The 23,900-nt window shown below is 45.5% G+C and overlaps 3 protein-coding genes across 3 annotated transcripts in view; 1 reads left to right on the forward strand and 2 right to left on the reverse strand.

Moving 5' to 3' along the window:
• Nucleotides 1–2,201: 2,201 nt before the first annotated feature.
• LOC139223585 (dynein regulatory complex subunit 4-like) lies at nt 2,202–9,428 on the forward strand. Its single transcript, XM_070855555.1, has 11 exons — nt 2,202–2,245; nt 2,419–2,508; nt 3,270–3,467; nt 4,014–4,220; nt 4,303–4,357; nt 4,873–5,078; nt 6,080–6,247; nt 7,557–7,643; nt 7,738–7,935; nt 8,921–8,986; nt 9,072–9,428. Exons 1-11 carry the CDS (start codon nt 2,243–2,245, stop codon nt 9,216–9,218), a joined length of 1,425 nt encoding a protein of 474 aa, XP_070711656.1. The 5' UTR covers nt 2,202–2,242; the 3' UTR covers nt 9,219–9,428.
• Nucleotides 9,429–11,059: 1,631 nt separating this feature from the next.
• The window catches only part of kif16ba (kinesin family member 16Ba), a 59,205-nt gene continuing 46,364 nt past the window's right edge, over nt 11,060–23,900 (reverse strand). Inside the window, exons 18-28 of the mRNA XM_070855756.1 lie at nt 23,322–23,354; nt 22,888–22,941; nt 21,078–22,430; nt 20,544–20,702; nt 19,663–19,771; nt 18,807–18,854; nt 18,460–18,507; nt 14,342–14,464; nt 13,505–13,594; nt 13,316–13,399; nt 11,060–12,493 (exon numbers count right to left, since the gene is read on the reverse strand). Of these exons, the coding sequence (XP_070711857.1) occupies nt 12,332–12,493; nt 13,316–13,399; nt 13,505–13,594; nt 14,342–14,464; nt 18,460–18,507; nt 18,807–18,854; nt 19,663–19,771; nt 20,544–20,702; nt 21,078–22,430; nt 22,888–22,941; nt 23,322–23,354 (2,263 nt within the window). The 3' untranslated portion in view covers nt 11,060–12,331. The remainder of the gene's footprint in view (nt 12,494–13,315; nt 13,400–13,504; nt 13,595–14,341; nt 14,465–18,459; nt 18,508–18,806; nt 18,855–19,662; nt 19,772–20,543; nt 20,703–21,077; nt 22,431–22,887; nt 22,942–23,321; nt 23,355–23,900) is intronic.
• On the reverse strand, nt 15,458–16,841 carry LOC139198716 (uncharacterized). Its single transcript, XM_070827642.1, has one exon. The coding sequence runs from the start codon at nt 16,839–16,841 to the stop codon at nt 15,597–15,599; it is 1,245 nt and encodes a 414-aa protein (XP_070683743.1). The 3' UTR covers nt 15,458–15,596.

Here is a 23,900-nt window from a genome sequence, read left to right on the forward strand (position 1 = left end):
CACTGCAGAGGTGAACACACAGACTGTTCGAGGCTTCACGGTCTGAACAGTGGAGCCTCAAAGCTGCATTCTCTCTAATGTCCAGCTCCAAACAGGAGATAATCACAAATATGTCACAGCTTGTTTTACTTCGGCAAGAAAACCCTTTTATATTCAGCCCATAAGCCCTGTTGTGTCTTCATACTGCACATAATACACGTCACTGTTTTTATTTCCTTGACCTTTGAGCAGTTCTGTTGTTATCAGGCTCTTCTGACTTTAGTAGCTGCAGGAGCGAGTCTTATTATACTGAATGTGCCTTTAACCCCTTGTTGACTTGTCGAATTGGCCTCTGTGTCCCACTAATGCTGGTTGAAGCATATTCTGTGTAGACATTATATATATCTATATCTATACATCTATCAGTGGGAAAGTTTGCTGTTACAGCAGCTCAAGGGGAAACAGACAAAAGTACACAGTTAAAGAAATAGAAAATTAAATAACAATAATATAATATATACAGAGGAAAACCTATATACACAAAGAAACAATTATATACACAATAATTACAAAAAACAACATATACGTACATATATTCTATTCATATATACATATACATTATATTACACTATTATTCTATTCTATTCTATATTCAAATTAACAACCTCCACTTAATTTAGCATCTGCTTGAATGCAAAAACACAAATCATTTATTTTTTTATATATAATTGTAAATAAGTTCAGGCAGTGAGGGGTTCAATGTCTCACTGTTTACCATAAAATAGTAAACTGTGATTTTCTTCCTTGTTCTTTTCTAGTTCCGGAAAAGTTACACATCAGGAAGTTACACCCTAAACTATAACCTCTCCTCCGAAGGTTCTCCATTAATTAAAGGTGTGTAATCTTACCTGAGTGAGGGGGGGGGACCTGTTCAAGTGTCGTCCAGGTGAAGTCTGACAAACTTTATTCTTCCGTCTGTGGACCAACTGCGACGTCACCAGCAACCGCCATTTCTTCTTCTACCGTCACAATTATTACGGATTCTTCGTCGTCGTCTTCTTCTTCTTCTACTACAATTACTACCACAACTTCTTCGTCGTCTTTTCTTCTTCTACCACCACCAAAGACGATCTATAACTTCTGATATATGTCGATATCTTCCAAACCGACTCGGCTACAACTACTACTACCACTACTACTACTGCTGGAAGTTTAGAACAGAGACGGTCACTTCCTGTCTCCGTGTCACGTGATTCTGCCTCCCTCAGCGCTCTATTTCCTTTATTATTACAATCATCATAATCATTATTATTAAATTATTATCAGTAATAGTAGTAATATTGGTGGTAATATTTGTGCAACACATGAAAAAACAACAAAATAACTCACTTGGGACGTTCGACTGAAAACATGTTTTTTTTTAAAAAAGACACAGGAAGGGATTTAAATAAAAACAGAAGAGGCAACTAATAATCAAACCAATACAACAAAGCCACGAGTAGGAGCAACGACACATCATCACTAAAGTCTGCTTGATTTTTTTTTGTGATAGCAAAGAAAAACTATTTAAGATCACAAGCTCTGAATATATTATTATATTATATAATATATTATTAAAGGAATTCTGATTCTGACGTTTAGCCATAGGAATGATGCCTTTTTACATCTAAATGAAATCTTTTGGACAGTGGGCACGACAAAAACAAATGTTTTTTATTTTTCCAAAGAACCACAGGTCCACCTCAAATTTAAACCTTATGTTAAGAAATTCTGCCACCGGATAAACTTTACTGATACAGTTTTACTGATACATCATGTAACCCTGAAGGACACCTTAATAATCTAATAAATCACTGACAAACCCATGTAGAGAAACAGCTTTCTTCAGGTCCAGAGAATGGTTGTAAATGAGAAAAAGAAAATCCGACTGTTGAAAATCCATCAAATTAACATACACCATCTAAAAGTTTAACATTACATTGCAAATACTCTCAACACATATCCTGATGAACAAAAAACACTTTACCTTTATTTATTGGATCACTTAAAAACCTCAGATTTCTCCGGATTGTAAATTCCGCAGAGTTTCTGTCAATAAAGATTCATTTGAAGGAAAACAAACGATCACCTGACCACGTTGCCATGACAGCGACTCTTGTTTACATGTAGCCGTTCTACATTGCGGCTAGCAAACCAGTTTCAACACTGAAAACTACCGTTTATTGACACGACCGACACCTGGGAGACTGCACGGTGTGTCACCATGGTACGTAAGCTCTTTTAATCAGAAGTTTTATCACAGTAATGCAGCGGCGGAGGGCAGTTAGCATGTGGTAGCTTAGCATCGCACGGAGACGCTAACTCTAGCTAGCTAGCTAAGTGGGCTAGCTAACAGGAAGCGGTTCGAGTCGTTGAAGTGTTGATGTATTTTCTTTCCAGCCACCCAAGACTAAAAGCAAAAAGGCCGCGAAGGGGAAAACTTCTGCCGTGGTGGACGGCCTGTCGACGGAGGAGATGTCCAAGGATCAGGTCAGAGCTGCCGGGCGATGCTAGCGCTGCTAACTTTAGCCGCACAGCTATCAAAGCGCGTTCAAGTGGTTGGGGTTGAAGGGTTAGCTTCACATGCTATCTAGCGCTAGCCACAGTCTAGCTAGCTGAGTACTTGGACAGACTTTGTTGTCGTTGTCCTGCACTGAAATAAAACACTGACTGTGGGGCAGCGATGGAAGAAGTCATCAGAGTCTGTACTTCAGAAAAAGTACTAATACCACCCTGTAAAAACACTCCGGTACAAGTAGAAAGTAAATGTAGATGCTGCTACATTAACATGTTGTACTGATGTCAGTTCACTGCTATTTTAAAACTCACTCAAATCCTTACGCTCGCCCATTTTTCCTGCTTCTAACATCAACTTTGAGGACAAAATGTTCACTTGTTGCCTAATAGATCCCACTAACAGGTGCCACGATGAAGAGATCATCAGTGTTACTCACTTCACCTGTCAGTGGTCATGATGTCTACCTGATCTGTGTCTGATCATCTCATTGAACATAGAATATTGTTCTGGACAATATAACAATATATAAAGTAGTTTAATTTGCTCCATCTGGTCCAGGGCCAACAGTTGAAACGCTGCTTACACACTAAGCAATCAAAGAAACACATGTTTTACAGTATCACCCCACTATTTTGGAGCGTTAAACCATGTAAACCTGCTCTAGAAGGATCTCCAGATAAAGCATGGACTTTAAATGAGAGCAGAGATGTGAGCTCGTCTGGTGTGTTTTCAGCTGGAGGAGCACATCGTTCGGCTCCGGGAGGAGCTGGACCGGGAGCGCGAGGAGAGGAGCTACTTCCAGCTGGAGAGGGACAAGATCCAGGCCTTCTGGGAGGTGGCCAAGAGGAGCCTGGAGGAGACCAAAGCCGAGCTGAGGAACAGGCTGAGGGAGAGGGAGGAGGCCGAGGAGCGTCACCGAGTGGAGGTCACGGTGAGCCACACACACACACACACACACACACACACACAGCCATGTAAAACACTCTTTAGATTGTTATCAGGAGTTAATCGGGAGTTCATGGACAACGTGGTGGCGCCGGACAGATCTCTGGTTCCCACTTATAGCACGGGCACTTACTGAGGACAGAAAACTTGTTTTGCAACCAAAATAATACGTTTTTCACATTTAACATTTTCAGTTGTTCTTCCTGTAAAACAATAACGACACGTGATCACGGCGTCACTGCGATTCAGCCGATGAAATGAATGAACGTCAAGTTCTGTCTCCACGAGAGCTGCAGCCATCAATCGATTAGCTGTCAACTATGGAATGACAAGTACAATTCTCCGACTCCTGCTCCTTTAAATGTGAATATTTTCTGGTTTCTTTGCTCCTCTGATCGTAAACTGAATATCTTTGTCGTGGACAACACAAGACGTCACCTTGGACATTTTTCTGCATTTCCCAACATTTCATGGAGCAAACAACTCATCGATGTTGCTGCCCGTGCTCGTATTAAATGACCTTTGTGTGCAGGTGTACAAGCAGAAGCTGAAGCACGTCCTGTCCGAGCACCACGACACCACGTCGGGACTGAAGATGGACGGCGTCGCCTCGACCTCGCTGATCCAGAACCAGCACGCCGAGTCGGAGCTCGGGCTCCGGAGAGAACGGCACGGCCTGCAGGCGGACCTCAGGGAGAAGAGGCTCCACAACCAAAACTGCATCAAGGAGCTCAAGCTGGTGGGTCTGGTGTCACTTCACAGCCTCTGCAGCCGCCTCCCGTTGTCTTTCCTCACACCTGTCTTCTTCTGGCTCTCCACAGAAGCACCAGGTGGAGTTAATGGAGCTGGCAAGCGGCTACGACAGGAGAATCAGAGGTGAGTAAAAGCCCAGACTAAAGGGCTCGCACACGTGTGAGGTGGCGACTCTGAATCACCAGGACACACCGCCGTGCTTTCTGTTCACACTGGATTCTAGTTACTTAACAATATATGGGTCACATCACATGGAAGTTTATTATTTTCTTCATCAAAATATTTACATGAAATTATTAAATTAGATATCAGCAATAAAAAAATATATTTTTAACCATGATTTTCATTAATATCGTCACGTCAGGTCTTGAAATACGTTTATGATTTTAAAAAGTAATTTAGTTGAATTGAATTGAGTTCAGGAGGAAACTGAGGATGATGTGATGAAGATGAAGAGAAGAACTTGTGTGACAAAACGTTTAGAGCTACGTTACGTCAACAGCTGCAGAAAATGACTGACTGTTTCATCACACAAACAAGATCCCATGACTTTCCCCAAACTTTCAAGGATTTCACTAACGCCGCCGTGACTTCTCCAGGTGTGTCTAAACATTTTCCGTCTGTTGCTTCTGTAACAGAAATTGAGGTGAAGTATCACAACAAAATGCAGTCGATGATCGAAGCGGAGGGCAAAAGGCAGAGGGCCGAGGTCAACGCGCTAGAAGACGCCATGAAGAGTCGTGTTGTGGCGCTGGTGGAGGACCACGACAGAGCCCTGAGGGGCGCCGAGGAGTACTACGCTGCTATTCAGATTAAACTGCTGGAGGATCAGAAGCAGCTGAAGGTGAGAGACGTCACACAAGAAACTCAGAGGACGAACAGCTCAAAGTACAACACAAGAAGTGCTTCAGTGTAGTTTCACGTGGCTACATTATTCAGCCAGCAGCCACCAAACGGGCTGCAATGGCTGCAACGTGCAACTGCACCTGATCACAGTAGGTCCACTAAAAGAGCTTGTTTGATCCACTGACAGGCTCAGAGTGTTATTCTAAGTGTGTGACAGCATCATGGAAAGGATCCCTACAGAGAGAGACCTGGAAGATCCTTTTGGTTTAACCACAAACAGCACACACACCAGACTACATTCACTAAAACAGGGATTTTAGAGAACAGGACACAGGAGCTGCTGCTCTGCTGCTGCTGCTGTTTGTGTTATTGTGTGTTACACAAGTACTGTATTGGATCCAAAATAACCCTTCAAAACACCAAAGTCGCACAGTAACACAAACAAACAGCTGATAAGGGGCAGCAGTAGACCAACAGCTCAAGTCACACAAAGCTCTGTGTTCTGCAAGGTAAAATCACTGTTTTTGTCAATGGAGTCTGGTGTGTTTGAGGAGCGCGACATAACGGCTGTTGTCCCAAAGGATCACGTTGCAGTCTGTTGGCTGTTTGTTGTCATTTTCCCTCACAGAACAAGCAGGTTGTTGCTCTGCTGCCGCCTCCATCGGTTAGTTTGTTTGTGACTTGTGTTTTAAAGGGTTAGTTCACATCCAACACAATATTTCTGTAACTCAGAGTAACAGAAACACAGAGGAAAGAAACCAGGAAATACACAGACAGAAAAAAGTTTCTTGAGCTACAATAAGTCACACTTTGTATTTTATTTGGTTCACAAATATGATTTTGCATTTTGTGTTCTACAGTTATTTTATTACGTGTTTCAGAATTTGTGAGTTGTACTAATCATGACAGGTGAACTAACCTTGACTAGTCAAGTTCCTCATGTAGTGAGGATGCTTCTGATGAAGTGCAGAGTTTTATCATTGCTTTGCTGTCCTGTAGGAGGAACTCGCAGAGGTGACGAAGCAGCAGGCGCGAGCTGACAAAGAGCTGTCGGCCGGCCAGCAGGAGAACAAGCGTCTGAGCGAGTCTCTGCAGGAAGCCCAGCAGAAGCTGCCCGAGCTGCGCAGACAGCTGGAGGAGTACAAGCAGGCCCAGGCCAAGATGGCGGTGCGTTCACTGCCTCACGACACACAGTGTTATCCCCACTTAGGTACAAACACATCGAACGGAAAAGAAGTTCATTTCATGTTAGTATTTGTCTGAAGACGTGTTAGAGATTCATTAATCCAGCAGGTTTAATATCTGAGCTCGGCTGCATGAACTACTGTCAGCTAAGGCGTTCATTCACATGGATCTGACGTCTCCTCACCTGCGTGGTTTTTGTTATAATTATAGACACCAACGACTTCAATCTGCCCCGTTACACCAGTCAGTGGAGTCACGTGTCGATAAATCACTCAAAATAAATCTAGAATCTAGAATAAATAACTGATATAAAACCAAACTGTTCCACCAAGTGTTTCAGTAGTGCTGCTGTGAACACATTCAGAATACTACTGAAATAAAATAGGATGAAATAAACAGAAGGTTAAAACACTCTCGATAACCGTTCATGTGCATAAAATGTTCTTACAGACAATCAGCTTCCTCGTTCTTTCATGTCCTCACTGAACAGTTCAGTTTGTGCTCCGAGGTTTGGCGCCCTGCCCGACACCTGGTGATGGTCACTGCAGTGAAATACAGCTGCTCAGTGCCTTTACCTCAAGTACTGACATCATGCTGGAGCCCATTTTAGTGACTCTGAAGGAGAAAAAAGCCCAAAGTGACATTTCTTTGACCTAAAATGTCCTTTCTACATTACATCTTGCATGGCTGACGCCTTTAGCTGCTACACACACTGCAGTCGAGCTGTTGTGGAAAATTGCTGAATGAAATAAAACCAAGCTCGGTGCAAGAGGGTCAAGTCACACACACACACACACACACACACACACACACACACACACACACACACACACACACACACACACACACACACACACACACACACACACACACACACACACACACACACACACACACACACACACACACACACACACACACACACACACACACACACACACACACACACACACACTACTGGAGTGGAGGAGTTGACGGACACAGAGATAACAGAGAGGCCTTACAGGCGGTTGGGCGTATCATCAGCACAAACAGTTTTCCTTCCTAATGAGGTAAAAGCTCAGGAAAACACAGCATTCACACTCAACTCAAGATGGTTTCCTGCCTCTCCATGCGGGCCAGATCAGTGTTGTTCCACTTCTGCTTTCAAAGGTCAACAACTAACTGTCATTTCAGCACTTTTCCATCCCACAGTCTGACTGGATTATTCAGGTGTTGTGTCTGACTGGAGCTGATGGACTAAAGTATGAACCTAAAGAACAATAATAACTGCTGACAATGTGTCCGACAGGCGACCAGAGCTCAAGCGAAGGTCACTGAGAAGGAGCTGAGGGATCTGACGGTGGATCACGAGCTGCTGCTGCAGGCGTTTGAAAAGGTAAACCAACGCTCACGTCACAGCTCCCACGCCTCCGTTGGGCCTGGGGGGGGGGGGGGGGGGGCGTCGGTGTGACTGTTCCTGTGTGCGGCAGGTCCAGCGGGAGCGCGATGAGCTGCTGAGGAGGCAGACGGAGGCCGTCCTGGACGTCCAGAGGAGGAGCGGGCTGAAGGAGCTGCTGCTGGAGAGGAAGCTGGCGGCGCTGACGGACACTCTGGAGAAGAAGGAGGCGGAGCTCTGTGCCGCTCTGTCGGCCTCCAGCATCGACCAAACCGCCACAAACAGACTGGAGGTACGATTTCATCTCCATGTTTCCGCCTGTGTCCAAAGGTTTATTCATTATTTATTTATTCTCAAGAACCCATGAATCCGTCTTCATTCCACCTTAAAGCTTCTTTTAGTCTTCTTTAAAGGAGACACATGAAACAGAGAGAGCTTCATTTAGGCAACAGCCATGAAGCTGGTGCAGGAAATGTGAGACATGAAATCACTGAGAGAAACTGGTAGAATGTGTAAAGAAGCGTTCGCAGCTTCTGGGTCTGAAAGATGAAGCCGGCTCCACTGGCTCCAAACCTGACTGGGCAGAAGAAGTGGACGTAGCCGCTCGCTGGTCTGTGAACCGCCGTTCTGAAGCCTCGAGTTTGGCTAAAAAAAAGTCGGCTCATTTCCTCATTGACTTCCATCCGATCAGACTTCTGTTCAAACCATAGACTAAGTCCTCTATCTGAAAGAAGTGGACGTAACATCCTGGTCTGAACAGTGAAGCCTTAAAGCTGCTTCCTCTCTAGTGTCCAGCAGGGGGCGACTCCACTGGCTCCAAACAGAAGTCTGATTGGATGGAAGTCAATGAGGAAATGAGGAGACTTCTCTCCTGATTTATCAGCTCAGTGAACAGTTTCTGCTCTCAGTCTCTAGTTTACTGTCTTCTTCAGTTCATTTAGTAAGTTATGGTCCATTTAGAGGAAGATACACCAGGAGGAGGTGGGCGGGGCTACCTGCTCACTGACCAATCAGGAGGTCCTTGTAGAACGGACGTCCATTCTGGCTGCAAAAAACAAGATGGCGACACCCGTAAAGCCAAACTGGAGGCTTCAGGTCCTGCGTCCACTTCTTCTGTGCAGCCAAAGACGTGAACTCACCTTTCCAGAATAATTCACCTCCACTCCCGGAGTTGTGACCACCACAAGGGGGCGGCGTTCCTACGGTTGCTTACCATGAACCTTCCTCAGTACATCATGAGAGTGTTTTGTCAGGGGAGTGTTTTGTCCCGCTTGTAGGAAATACTGGAGTCCAAAGGAGTCACCGTCGGCGCCTTCCAGAGCGACTTGGCTCGAGAGTGCAAGGTCAGTGGTGGGGGGGTCCGGGCGCTGATTTAACAGCTCCACCGTCAGGTAGCGGTGCTGATGAAACGAACGCTGTGACCCGCAGGAGTACGACGACCTGCTGCAGGCCTGTAAGGAGAAGCTGACGGCTCTGGGCGTCCCCCTGCACGACTTCCACTTCAGGTCCTCGCAGCAGATCCTGGGTGGACCGACTCGGGCTCAGCTCTCACCCGGACCTGCCTCCAAACCCTGAGCTCCTCCAGGTGTCAGGTTTGCTCTCCTCTGCTCCGCCTGGACACTCTCCAACCAGGACTAGTCCACTTCTCTACCTTTAGATCATTTCCTCCAGATAAATGTCTCTCCGGTCCTTCAGCTGGAGTGGAGACATGTTTACCAAGTAAACTCTAAATCACAAAGATCACTCGTGTTGTTAAACAGCAATAAACATGTTTTTGTCACATCACTCTTGACTCGAGACGTTTAACCTCTCAAACTGTGATTTTCTTTTGTTACCGTCGGCAAGCAGGTCATGTTTGTTTGTCCGGAAAACTACTGACTCGAGTAGTCAAGTGTGAGGAATGAACCATTAAACTTAGGAGCAAAATCCGTCTCAGGTACAAGCAGTAACGATAATAGACCACATTATTCCACCGCTGTCTGTGGCAAAGTGAGCGGTGTGGTGCGACTTAGCCTACAACAACCCAGAAAAGTCCACTAAAAGAGCTTGTTTGATCCACTGACAGGCTCAGAGTGTTATTCTAAGTGTGTGACAGCATCATGGAAAGGATCCCTACAGAGAGAGACCTGGAAGATCCTTTTGGTTTAACCACAAACAGCACACACACCAGACTCCATTCACTAAAACAGGGATTTTAGAGAACAGAACACAGGAGCTGCTGCTCTGCTGCTGCCTCCATCAGTTAGTGTGTTTGAGTTATTATTTGTAACACAAACATCGTGTTGGATCCAAACCAACTGTGTAAAACACCAAAGTCACACAATAACACAAACACACTAACCGATGGAGGCAGCAGCAGAGCAGCAGCTCCTGTGTCCTGTGAGGTAAAATGACCACTTTTAATAAATGGAGTTTGGTGAGCAACAGAACTAGCATTCAAGTTTTTATTAGAAACTAAAGAAACCAATAGTTGGTGCTAGTTAGCAAATGTTAGCATGCTAACAAGCTGAATGAACACGATGAACACCAGCATCGTGGATGTATGATAGGAAGGCTGCAGCTCAGCCCCGCTTCCACTTTGCGATTCGAGCTCCTCCGGCTGGAAACACGGTCAGCGTCTGCTCCCTGTCGTAGATTTTTAAGCCATCAGGGGTTCAATCTTTGCAAAACGTTTCCAAAGCCATTTATTTGCTGCGTGACGTCGCCGCGGTGGTACGAGCCTGTCACCAACACAGCTGGGCCAGAGGCATGATGGGACGGACGGCACGGTGCATATTCAGTGGGCCACATGACCTGGAAGACACTGGTTTGGCACCAGGCAAGCAAATAGGTGCTAAGGACGGTAAACGTGTATGTTAGCTATTAGCGCAGAGCCCCTCTCAGCTGTGCTAGCATGGCTGCAGACGTGAATTTGATTTCCCTCAAATTTTACTTTTACTAAGTTAACTTCACTTTAATTTGACAAAATATTCATTTTTTTTCTCTCCACATAATTTAATCTGTAAATCTGCCTCTGAAATCAGACAGAAACACAAAATACACTTTGTTCCAACTATCTACAGCGACAGTGTGACATTTTGGGACGTGGTTACTTCCTGAAGCGCCGATGTCACCTTGAGGTTGCCAGGCAACCAGCAGATACTCACCAAGTAGAAATATGGAGTAAAATCACCTCCAGGAAACCACAAAGAGTCGGACAAACACGACATAACACGTTAGCCAGCGAGCCTCAGAGGTGGGCGCTTTTACCTTCCTGTGTCTTTATGCTAAGCTAAGCTAAGCTAGGATAAGCTATGCTAACATCTCCTGTCTGCAGCCTCATGTTTACCATACTGAGTGTATTCGTCAAACTATTCCTTTAACATCACTTTTTGTTCACCTGAACACAGAACAAACAGCCTGAGTGTCGTGGTACATTCCCTTTACTGACATTCAGTGTCAATAGTTCACATTGCATACAAGCACATCGTATAGAAAAACTATGCACATCAACATTTACATCTATTTACACACAGTATGGCTTATGAAGAAGCGGTCAGTGATTGGCTGTTTTTAAATCAGGCAGGAGTCCAAACCTGCTTCCTGCTCAAACGGCTGCTAACACAAGAGTGAAGGAAGACTTTAGGATGGGAAAACTGTGACATATTCTGGTTTCTAAATGACTGGGAGGTACAACATCACCTCAGCCTCACTAAAAGAGCTTGTTTGATCCACTGACAGGCTCAGAGTGTTATTCTAAGTGTGTGACAGCATCATGGAAAGGATCCCTACAGAGAGAGACCTGGAAGATCCTTTTGGTTTAACCACAAACAGCACACACACCAGACTACATTCACTAAAACAGGGATTTTAGAGAACAGGACACAGGAGCTGCTGCCTCCATCAGTTAGTTTGTTTGCATTATTGTGTGTTCCACAAATATTGTGTTGGATCTGAACTAAACCTTTAAATCTCCAAAGTCACACAATAACACAAACTACTTAGATGATGGAGGCAGCCGTAGATCAGCAGCTCCTGTGTCCTGTTCTCTAAAATCCCTGTTTTAGTGAATGTAGTCTGGTGTGTGTGCTGTTTGTGGTTAAACCAAAAGGATCTTCCAGGTCTCTCTCTGTAGGGATCCTTTCCATGATGCTGTCACACACTTAGAATAACACTCTGAGCCTGTCAGTGGATCAAACAAGCTCTTTTAGTGGACCTACTGTGATCAGGTGCCCCACCAGTCATATGTTAATATAGAGCCTGGGTTAAAATCCCAGAGTTGTCATTTAATGTTTTATTCTATAGAATTGTGCCGCTGTCACTACATGAGAGAGTTAATAGAAACGTCACGGCTGTGCGTGGACATTAGTTGTGTTTATTGCCAGAGTGACCATCAAGTGTTTCAATCATCAGCTGAGCGTGTGTGAAGGTTCTGCAGTACAAAGTTGTGTCCTTTCTCTAAATATATAATGTGGAAGTGAAACTCTTGCTGCAGTTCCTACTTTATCCTGAATGCTAAAGTTTCTACAAGAGCTGAGCAGCACCCGGCAGGTTGGAGAGGAAACTGACCTGCAGGTTTGTTTTTTTTTCCTTCTTTGACCTTCTGAGGTGATTCTCCCGAGCCGAGGCCCGGAGGAAAAGGCACCGAGCAGTTTTTAATGTTTTGGTTTTTCCAGCCCAAGCGCCGGCTCGGATGCTTCGCGGTGAAGTCAGCCGGTGCCGTGGCTGCTGTACTCGAAGACGCCCTTCTTGAAGAACGGCGAGAACTCACAGACGGCGTGTTTGGTGAGACAGAAACCGCCGTCTGCGTCGGCTCTGAGAGGAGAGCCGGACGACGACAGCATCACCCGGAACAAGTTCCTCAGATAACGCTGCGAAGAAAAAACATGCTGCTTAGAACACAGCAGAACCACAGCAGAAGATAGGATTTGTTATGACGGCATCAAAATGACCGGTAGGTAGTAAAAGTGTTGGAACTGGTCCAGTAGATCACCTCAGCCAGCAGCCAAACAGGATGAACTTCATCATTTGGGGCAACTGCACCTTGAACAGCTGTTCTAGTGCTCTCCTCAAAGCCACCAGACTCCATTGACAAAAATGGTAATTTTACCTCACTAATCGATGGAGCTGCTGGTGTTCCCCTGAACTGAATGGATAGTTTGTTTGTGTTATTGTCTGTTACAGAAATATTGTGTTGGATCTGTTCCTGCCCACTAAAAGACATTAAAGGCACAAAATAACACAAACTAACTAACCAATCAAGGCAGCAGTGAACCAGCAGCTCCTGTGTCCTGTTCTCTAAGATCCCCGTTTTAGTGAATGTAGTCTGGTGTGTGTGCTGTTTGTGGTTAAACCAAAAGGATCTTCCAGGTCTCTCTCTGTAGGGATCCTTTCCATGATGATGTCACACACTTAGAATAACTCTCTGAGCCTGTCAGTGGATCAAACAAGCTCTTTTAGTGGACCTACTGTGATCAGGTGCAGGATTATGTTGAGCCCGTTTGGTGTCTGCTGGCTGAGGTGATCTACTGGACCAGTTCCAACACTTTTACTACCTACCAGTCACTCAGACACCAGGATGTGGAATAAAATAAAACAAAACAGAGTCCAGGTTTGTTGATTTCCCCGTCGTGGGGCTAATTAAGGAAAATCTTATCTTGAAAATACCAGAGTTATCATTTAAAATGTCTTGCCTCCAAATGACTCCGGCGCTCGGCGACCATTCGCTCGTCTCTGTTTCCAAACAGTTTTTTAGGAGGGAACTCGAGAGCCGCCAGCTGAAACAGAGACATCACACACACACTTGTATACAACAGCACACAGCGGAGCCTCAGCAGGCGCTATGGATAAAATGTTAAAGGGAGCGAATCACACTGTCTCACCTCCGGATACTTTAATTTGAGGCTCTTGTGCATTTCCCGGAAGCGACTGTACCGTCTGAAAACTGTCCACATCTCATCCATCACAGCGATCTGATGGAAGAGAGACAAACGTTGGATGCAGCCGTCACTTTCTACTTCTACTCCAGCACATCTCAGAGGGAAATACTGCTCTTCCTGCTGCTGCTGAACTGATCTGACCGCTTTAGGTTAACAGCTGAGACGACCGGCCCAGCGATGGATGGTCAACGGTCATTTTTCCTGTAAAAACGTTTCCTCTCTGCAGCTTCTCACATGCTGATTTTCTTGAATCTCTTCGTGGTCATTTGATGGATTTTCCAGTAAGAAATGTCAATAATCTTCATCCATCCATGAAACTAATAATCATTAAGTAATTTTTCATGCAGAAAAGCCAAACATGTCGTAGTTTTAAATGACTTTGGATCATTGTGACGACATTTCTCACTATTTTCACCTTTTTTTACAAACCGAACAATCAATAAAGTGACGGAGAAACAGTTCAAAATGAGCTCCAACAGTAAAATCCTGCTTTTGATGAGGATTAATAATCTGATAGAAGACATAACAGTACAAGTCGTGTGTACTTTAAGCATATTTTCCTCATTATACTATTTACACAGTGGTATTAGTACTTGTATTTGGGTATATTTGTGTTTTACTTGAGTATTTTCATATCGTTTTTCTTTCTACTTAACTACATTTCAGGGGGAAATATTGTTCTCTGTACTCAGTCCACACATAAGAAGGATGAACAGGTCAGAGGGTAAATAACTGATGATGATGATGATGATGATGATGAAGAGAGCTGAGCGGACTCACCTTCACCTCGAACTCAAAGTGCTCGTCCTTCCCCTGCCCGCGGAGAACGTAACGAGGAATGCTAATTTTAACGGGCTCCTGGAGGCCGTCAGCGCTCGTCGCCAGAGGACGAGAGATCAGGTGCTGCAGAGGAAGGAAGGAAGGAAGGAAGGAGGGAAGGAAGGAAGGAGAAAGAGGTGGAGAGTAAAAGGTTGACTCAGAAAGAAATCACAGTAATTATCGTGAATTCACTTCTAAACTTGATTGGGAGTGATTTACTACGATTTCACAACACAATCAGACAAAAAGAATCTCAAAAAGTTCAATCTTTATTTTGCTGTTTACACATTTAACATGTTCTCAATCAATATTCCTACACGCTGATCATATTCCTTTGGTCATCATTACAAATCTTTTTCTTCAAGCCGGCAGGTCGCAATTAAAACGTGCAGCTGCAAACTTTTTAGAGCAATTTGTGCAATTAAGTGACATCAAGAATATTTCCCTTTGAACCATGTCAGACCAAAGATCAAGAATCAGCAACACGGCTAAAAACGGTGAACCGACGAAGCCAAAAACCATTTAACATTCAGAAAGACACACACAGACATTTTTTACTGCTTCCTCCAGGATTACAGCAACATATAAACTATAGGAATTACAGTTACGATCCTTTTTGTTCGCTCAGTTTAAAGCCACCAGACTCCATTGACAAAAACGGTCATTTTACCTGAGAGAGTTGCTGCTTCTGTCTTTTAGTTTGTTCCCGTTGTTGTGTGTTACACAAATATTGTGGTGGATCTGAAAAAGCCCTTTAAAACACCAACGTCCTGCAATAACACGAAACTAACTGATCAAGGAATCAGTTGACCAGCAGCTCCTGTGTTCTGTGATGAAAAATTACAGTTTTTGTCAATGGAGTCTGGTGTTGGCTGAAGCTTTCTTCAGAACCAAATTTTTTTTTTCCATTTGACACCAAAATGCGAACAAATATGTTCTCACAGTTCTCCTTTAATACAACATGATCTGTGCTTCTTCATCTCAAAGGACCATCGAATCAGAATAACATTTGAATAACAGACTTTTATAAAATGTTTAAAAAGATTTTAAAAGCACCTGCACTTTACTTTGGCAAGATTCTTAACTTTTTCAGACAATATCCCTGAACTGTTTATCTCCATTAACCTCCTTTAAATAAATAAAGTCAGTGCCTGATACATTTTTCTTTTGGACGCAGGATTGTAAATTCAGGTGAAACTGCCTTTAGGTGTGTACCTCAGACACACAAATGATTAATCAAGGTCACAGCCTCTGAGGTGCAACCAAAAGACAACTTCCAGGAATCACACTGACTATTGTAGTTGGAGACGGAGGGCACGTCAGCCGAAGCTCGCCTGGACTCCATCTTCCTTCCTTGACTTTGTGGTTTGCGAGGTTTAAACGAGATGTCCACCACCAGCCAGTCGTTATTCTGCCTTGCGAGCACGCATCTGATCTCTGAGCGCTTGCGGAGTTCGAGCCGCTGAAACTGGGGTTGGGTGGGGACGAGACTGGAGCCCCGCGGCACCGGGTGAAAGACGCCGTCCTCCTGTAGAAGAACCACGTGAGTGTCCGTCAGGAGGAACTGAAAAATGGCATCCTGGTGCCCACGGGTAGAGTCCATGACACTGACGCTGGTGTAGAGGAGAGGATGAACGTCTGCCAGAGAAGGTTTGCCGGGACCATCCATGTTCCCGTGGACGATGTACAGCAGGTCTGCCAGGACCCGCTTGAATCTGGAGGTGACGTGAAGGCCGTCGTCCAGCACGACGTCAGGAACACTCGACGTCCAATCCAGAGAGAGGGCCATGAGGTCGTCAGAGAGTAACGGGTGACCTTCAGTACCTTCGGAGAACTTTTCAGGAGAAAGGGCCTTCAGTAAAGCCCTGCAGAACTCCTGGGTGAGCTCTTTGCTGTGGGTAAAGACCGCCAAGACGGTGTCTTCGGTGCAGCCAATTAGCCGAACGTGCTGTCCTGCCAAGCTAATCTGAGCCTTCTTGATTTCCAGGAGATTAAAATGGTGAAAAACAGCTAAAGTGTCAACTGAATTCCTTTCACTCGTCAGCGCTATTATGCCCTTTTCCGACAAAAGCAAGCACCCTGGCTTTGGGATCGGCTGCTTACGGTTGGCAATTTTGAGCCAGAAGATACTCGAAAGCTTGCCAACTTCCACTTGAGGAGCCAGAGATTCCAACTCTTCTTGCAGCTTCTGGGCCGAAAGCGACTGTAGCCGAGACAAAGAGAGCGGCAGCTCAACCAGCCTCTGATGAAACACCTCGGGACACGTGTTTTTGAGAGACGACACCGAGCCTTCGGGCCGCCCCGAGACGCCCGGGATCGCAGACACGCCGCAACTCTGAGAAAGACGAAGGGCGCCATCCCTCGACGGGTCAGCCAAACGGATTTTGTTCTCTGTGAGGACGCGAGGTTCTGGCACCGGCTGGAGCTGCATTCGATGAATCAGTGGCAGATCTCTTGACATCATAGTCACATACTGAGTGAGCGCAACCTTCATTTCACCTACTTGTACATTTCGAAGGATGTCCCGTGTGCCTTGTAGTCTTCTACCAGCATCTTTGTACGCTTCAGACAGCTTTACGGTAAAATATCCCAAAGCGTAGCTCCTGTTGGCCGCCACTTTCACAGCTTCTGCGTCTTGTTTTATTTGATCGTTGACGGATACCTTCGACTGATGATTTGAGCCAGGTGTGTGTTCTACTTGTTCCCCCGGGTCACATGTTTGGTGTTTGACGCCTTCCTTTGTGCCAGAACAAGAGCGCTCATTAACCAGCAGCTCCCTCGCTCCATGTTCAACCTTTTTACCGTCATCAGAATCGCTTCTGTTACCAGTGATGTTCTTGTTTTCATCTAATCTGTTGGTCACGCTGTTTGCTGGGGCGACACAAAGCTTGTGTTGTTCCACATCTCCGTAAGGCACACCTTCTTTTTCAATCAAGACTCCAGCTGGGGATTCCAGTTTTTCTTTTTTGTGAAGCTTCAAGAGGCCCTTCTCTGGTTCTTCCAACATGTTTTCCTGGATTTGAGGAGGAGGAAGAGGAGGAGGAGGAGGGGGAGGAGGGGAGTTTCCCTCAAGCTCCGGGGGAGGGTGGATGCTAGATGACAACCCGCCGGCTCTCTGTGTGCAGAAGGGGGGAGTCCGTGACTACAACGTCAAGAAGGACGTGAAGGCTCTTTGAATCATACTGAAGTCCATAATGCACCCGAATGAGAATTACAGTTCCTCCATTACCAGGTGCACAGGTGGGTTGTTAGTGATTCGAAATTAACAGTGTGAAGAGGTTTGTCATGCAAATTAGGTTGAAAAAACAACTCAAAACTTTGAATTCCAATCAATCGTGAGCACATAACTATTTTATAACTTCCTGTGTGTGACTGCGTTCTTTACAGAATTCCAGGGTTCGTACAATAAGATTCAGGTGCTTTCATGTTGAGGTCGACCGTTTGGATCGAGTGGATCATTAAAGATGATAGAATAACTATAGTTTGGAGCAGGAAAAAGGTTTGTAGCCGATTTGCTGGTGGATTTAGAAACTGGAGGATGAAGTTGTTGGAGGGTAAAACTACAAACTACAGATTTGTGGGCTGGTTGCTAGTGGTTAGCAAGCTAGGCTAACATTCACAAAATAAACAAACATGATGTCGGGATAGTTTCATTCCCAGTATAAAAAGAGTTTAATTTTACATGAGTGACTGTCGATGAAGCACCTAATTAGGTTTAAAAAAAACCATAATCTTCCAAACACAACGCTTAAAATGAAGCATTTTCCAAACTTCTGAGATTTTGTGCGAATCCTGGAACTGGAAATGTTTCATCTGTCGGTCAATTTTCCATAAATCCACCATCCCAAAGAGGAGATTTTAAGGGGACAACATTCGGCACTTCGACCTTCATCTGGTCAAACATAACTGAAGTGACTGAAATAATAAAAACTAAAATACGTCCCTTCCATTCCTGAGTTTGGCAACACTCGAGGTTTAAAATGGAAAACTCATTCACAAATTCAAGATTAAAATCATATTTAGATGTTTAGTGATTGCTTATTGAATGATTAATCACAAAAAGAAGATCCTGGTCTTACCTCATATTTAAGCCTCCTTGGATTAATGTTTTGCAGCTTTTCATCGTCCTGAAAACAATAAAACTTAACATAAACCCTTGAGGTCAAAACATAATTAATTTTCAAAATAACATTTTTATTATTGATCCAAAGTATATTTCAAGATTTAAAGTAGATTTAGATCCAAAAAAAAAAAAAAAAAAAAGAGGGGAGAAATAAAAACCAGGTGGAGAAGAAACCAATCAAAGGAACTACAAGCCAAAGTGATTGATAGAACTGATTGTGTGGATCCATAATTGATTTTGGGAGATTCATGCAGATTACAGAGCAGGCAGCGTCTCATTGGGACGTAGAGATCCTGGTCTTACCTCATCTGTTAATCTAACAGAGCTACAGTCGCTACCTTCTTCCTCCTCCTGCGGGGTTAAAGAGCTAAATATCAGTTCAACTCGCAATCTGTACCTGCACCTGCTGGATTTCTGGATTCACTCTTTAATTACATGAGCCAAAGATGAACTTTAGAGTGGAAAGATAACAGGTGTAAAAGAGGGCGTGTCTCTGTTTCACTATTAACAGCTCATGTTATTTTTTTTGGAGCGAAAACCTCCTACCTGATGGAGTTTAAAAGGTATAGTTTGGATGTTTTGAAGTGGGGTTATATAAAGGCACTTCACCTACAGTATCTGCCAGACTCCATTGACAAAAACACTAATTCTACCTTGCAGAACACACAAGTCACTGATCTACCACTGCGTCGGTCAACGAGCTAGCACGCTAGTTCACAGCCGAACTGAACATTTAAAAACAACAAAGTCGCACAAGAACACAAACAAACTAACCGATTGAGGCAGCAGCAGAGCAGCAGCGCCTGCGTTCTTTGAAGTAAAATGACTGTTTTTGTCAATGGAGTCTGGTGGCTTTGACTCTCTTTCTCTTCACTCTCTTCAGAGTGTCTGACTATGACATAAAACTGAAAATACTTGCTTACGTGTACTTGTACACGTAAGGTGATATTTTTAGGTGGTTAAAGTACATGTCAAGACAACCACACTTCAAATAATCCAAAGTGTTCCTTTAAGACCAAGGCTGCAACTTACAATTACACATGACATGAACATGAAAACAGGTCTGGACGTCCTGAAGTAACGATGGTCTGCGTACAAAAGTCAGCAGCACAGGTTCAATAAAAGGAGGAAGTGATGAAGTGTGAGGGTCAGTTCTTACCTGGAGAGAGTCACAGGACAGAAACAGATCCATGTTGCTGCTGCTGCCGTTGAGAAGATTCATCTTGCGTAACCTTCGCTGGACTTCCTCTTCAATGTACGCATTTATCCTGTTGCAAGTAAGAACAGTGAAGATCTTATATTAGCAGCAACATTAAGAAATGAGTGAGATCAGCCCAGCCCAGTCCTGGGACAAAATCAGAAGACGACAACCCTGCAGGAAAAAACAGGTTTTTAAAAAGGCAACTTCGACCCATTTTTAATGAGTTTGAAATTACAGGTAAGTACAGACAGGTGCTCAGACAACACAGGCTGCAGAGTAATCCACTAAAAGTGCTTGTTCTAGCCACCGACCGGCTCAGACTGTTATTTGAAGTGTCTGACAGCATTATGGAAATATAGAGACCAGAAACTAGACCAGCAACTCTCTCTGAGGTAAAATCACTGTTTTAGTGAATGTAGTCTGGTGTGTTTGCAGAGAGCGATATAACGGCTGTTTAACCAAGGCTGGTCTCCTGCTGCCTCCACCAGTTACTTTGTTTGTGTTATTATGTGATTTTGGAGTATTAAAGGGGCAGTTCAGTCCAACACAAGCAGTAACACAAACAGACTAACTGACGGAGGCAGCGATGGACCAGAAACATCTGAGTCCTGTTCTCTAAAATCCCTGTTTTAGTGAATGTAGTCTGGTGTGTGTGCTGTTTGTGGTTAAACCAAAAGGATCTTCCAGGTCTCTCTCTGTAGGGATCCTTTCCATGATGCTGTCACACACTTAGAATAACACTCTGAGCCTGTCAGTGGATCAAACAAGCTCTTTTAGTTGACCTACTGTGATCAGGTGCTGATTTTCTGGACCCTTTTAGTCAGACGGCGGAGGTGTACCTGTCGTCTGACAGCGGCAGCAGCGTGTTCAGACTCTGGATGTGGCTGACCGGGGAGCTGCTGTGACTCATCTTCTCGTCGTTTCCGATGGAGTGAGTCCTGTTGTTCTCTTCCCCTTCACTGATCCTCTGTCTCAGCTTCTGGATCTCTCGCTCCACCCTAGAGAGAAAGAAACACGACCATGAGCTTGTTTCTTTTCATGGCAGCACGACAAGAAAAATAAAAAAAAATCTGTGGTTTCTTTTTGCAAACAAGACGGAGGGACGTTAAAGGAAAATGGGTTTTAAAAGATGTTTTTTCAAAAGTTTACTTGTTCCAGACTTTCATATTGATCAGTTTTTATATGTGTATGTCAGTAAATTCCTATAAAGTACATTAAAATCTAATGAAAGCATTGAATCTTCCTCCCTCAACAGCTGTCAGATCTAATAATCATGGAAGCTGTTGATGTTTAAAATGTCAAATCATGCACAGTTCTAACTGGATCTTGATTTGTTTCTTGGCCGTCTGTATGTGTTCTTGCTGGACTCTGACCTCTGCTGGTCCAGCTCGGCCCCCGTCCTCAGGGTCCTGGCGGCTGAGCTCTTGTGTCTCTGCTCCTCGGCGTCGGGCTCCAGGGAGACGCTGCGTCTCAGGGCCGAATGCCTCCTCTCCAGCCGGGCCACCGCCTGCTCCATCGCCTCCCTCTGCTGCTTCTCCTTCGACTCCAGGATCTCCTTCTCCTTCCTCCTCACCTTCTCCTCCTGCCGCGCCACGTTGGCCGTGAACTCGTAGGTCTCCTGGAGCTGCTGGAGCTGCTGAGCTCCGTGCCAGTGAAGGTTCAGTTTGTCCTCTTTGTCCTCCAGCTCCTTCTCCACCTGGTACAGCGTGTTGTCGAGCCCCGGCGGGCTGTCGCAGTTCCCGTTGCTGCCTCCGCTGCTGCGCTCCAGCATCTCCGCCGCCCTCTGCTTCTCCTCGGCCAGCGCGGGGAGGAGGCCGCCGGCCACGCTGGCCAGCTGACGCTCCTTGAGCTGCAACCTGTGCTCCGCCTGCCTGAGCAGCTGCTCCTCCTGGCAGACAGCAGTAGCGTCCTGAGCTCCCTTCTCCTGCACCTCCTTCAGCTGCTGCTGTCGTTCCTTGAGGCCGTGAGCGAGGAGCAGCAGCGTGTTGCGCTCGGCGGCGACGTCTTTCTCCAGGCGCTCCCTCTGCTGCCGGAGCTCCTCCTCCAGCTGGGCCAGCTCCTTCACCTGAGCCTCCTTGAAGTCGGTGTATCGCGCCAGGGCAGCTTTCGCCTCCTCGCTGGCGTCCTCCACGTCCGGCCGCTCTCCCGCCTCTTTGGCACGGAGGAGCGCTTCTCTGATCTCAGCCAGGGCTCGGCGCTCCTCCTCCAGGCGGCGGGCGTCCTCCCGGGTCAGCAGGTTGGCGGCCGCCTCTTGTTTCTCCCTCAGCTGCTCCTCCAGCCGCCCCACCAGGCTCAGCTGCTCCCGTTCCTGCTCCTCCAACCGCCGCCGCTCAGTCTCCAGACGAACCTTCTGCTCCTCGCGCTCCCTCTTCAGCCTCTCCAGCTCGCGGTAGATCTCCGTCTGCTCTGCTGCTTCCTGCTGCCGCCTCTGCTGCTCCTCATCCTGCTCCTCCTCTGCTTTAGCCTCCCTCTTCCGGTTCTGCTGGTGGAGTTCGGGTTCCTGGATCTCCGAGCGTCTCTCCTCCTCAAAGCGCTCCTTCTCAGCCAGGAACTCTCGCAGGCGGCTCTCGATGTCCTGGCTGCGGCGCCGGAGGCTCTCCTCCTGGTGGAGGATCCTCTGCTGCACCTCCTCAGACTCCTTACGCTGACTCTCCACCTCCTGCTGCAGGCGCTCCAGCTCCGCCTTCTCGCTCTGGTGCTTTGCCTCCATCTCCTTGATCAGCCTCCTGCAGCAAAAACAAAAACAACAACGACGACATGCTCAGTGTTGTACGTTTTTTAAGTTTCCAAAAAGTGGAGAATGTTTTTAACATCTGTGCTGTGATCTAAACAGTTGATGAGCTCGAGCTCTTCACTCTACATTGACTTCTAATGCTCTTTAACTGCTGTTTGTTGTTTTACTGTCGTTAAAGTGTTTGTTCTTCCAACTTTCTCTGCTTTTCTGAAGCATAACTGAGGTTCTGAAAGGTGCTATTTGAATCTTTTCCTCCATTTTAACGTCCTCTTCAGTCACGTCACTCAGATTATATTGTGAATGTAGCTCTAGAGTCGTACCGTGGTCCTTTCTGTTTACTAGAATTATCCAGAAATTTGCCATTACTTCCATTAACTATATTGTTGAACACGTGGGATAACTGGTCCTGTGTGCGAGTGCCTGGTTAAGTATCTTGGTGGTTTTTGTACCTTTTCAGCTCCAGTTTCTCCAGCTCCTCTCGCTGCTGTCTCTCAAACTCCAACCTGTAAACACAAAAACCTTCATCAGCTTCTTTTACTCACATCAGGAACCAAAGAATGAATAAAAAGAGAGACACACACACACACACACACACACACACACACACTAACATTAAACACCACAGCGAGTAGCGTGCAGTAAGTGAAAGCAGCGGTCGACACACACAATCACTTCAAATGAAATGTTAGGAAATGTGAAAATAAAACATTTTCTACTCTCAGACGTCGAAATGGAGACTGAAGCAGCAGGGTGTCGTGCAAAACAACAGAATAAAATAAAAGCAGACAATGAGGGGGTTTGCGGCTGAGAGAGTGAACAAGCCAACACACGTCTTTGTGTCAACAAGGAGACATTTAGACAGGAAGTGGACGGCTGAGTCTACCTGAGGAAGACGGGGCCCTTCTCAGTGAAGAGACTGTCAACAAGACGGGGTTGATACGGTTAATGTCAGTGACGTGTGAACAGACTGACAGGAGTTTCAGAGTAACATAATCCCTGGACCACTTCAGTACACCAGATTACACAACCACCTTTGTACGGTGGCCCTGAGAGCTCAAAGCGCCGCCACAACGAATGACTGAGACACGACGTCCTTACGGCACAGCTAGCTTCATAAAACTCACATGTGAAGACACTGAATGACGTTGCTCGTTTGTGGGAATCAGTCATGTGATCACAGTTCAATCAGTCATGTGATCACAGTTAACTTTCCTCTTTCCACACGTGCAGGAAACAGTCGGTCGCTTCACTGTCAGCATCCGTTGTTGCTCGCTTCCGTTGTGTTGTGACGTTTGCGGTGCTGTTCTAGCTTTTAACGGTGCTGTTCTAGCTTTTAACGGTGCTGTTCTAGCTTTTTGCGTTTCTGTTCTAGCTTTCAACGGTGCTGTTCTAGCTTTTTGCGTTTCTGTTCTAGCTTTCAACGGTGCTGTTCTAGCTTTTTGCGGTGCTGTTCTAGCTTTTT

The sequence above is a fragment of the Pempheris klunzingeri genome, chromosome 3 (assembly GCF_042242105.1).
Source record: "Pempheris klunzingeri isolate RE-2024b chromosome 3, fPemKlu1.hap1, whole genome shotgun sequence".
NCBI lineage: Eukaryota > Metazoa > Chordata > Actinopteri > Acropomatiformes > Pempheridae > Pempheris > Pempheris klunzingeri.

What these genes read in the sequence shown, in the direction of transcription:
- LOC139198716 (XM_070827642.1), bottom strand. Translation starts at nt 16,841, where the DNA reads ATGTCAAGAGATCTGCCACTGATTCATCGAATGCAGCTCCAGCCGGTG.
- LOC139223585 (XM_070855555.1), top strand. An exon ending in CCGCCACAAACAGACTGGAG is followed by an intron (nt 7,936 to 8,920) that starts GTACGATTTCAT and finishes TCCCGCTTGTAG; the next exon opens with GAAATACTGGAGTCCAAAGG. An exon ending in ACTTGGCTCGAGAGTGCAAG is followed by an intron (nt 8,987 to 9,071) that starts GTCAGTGGTGGG and finishes TGTGACCCGCAG; the next exon opens with GAGTACGACGACCTGCTGCA.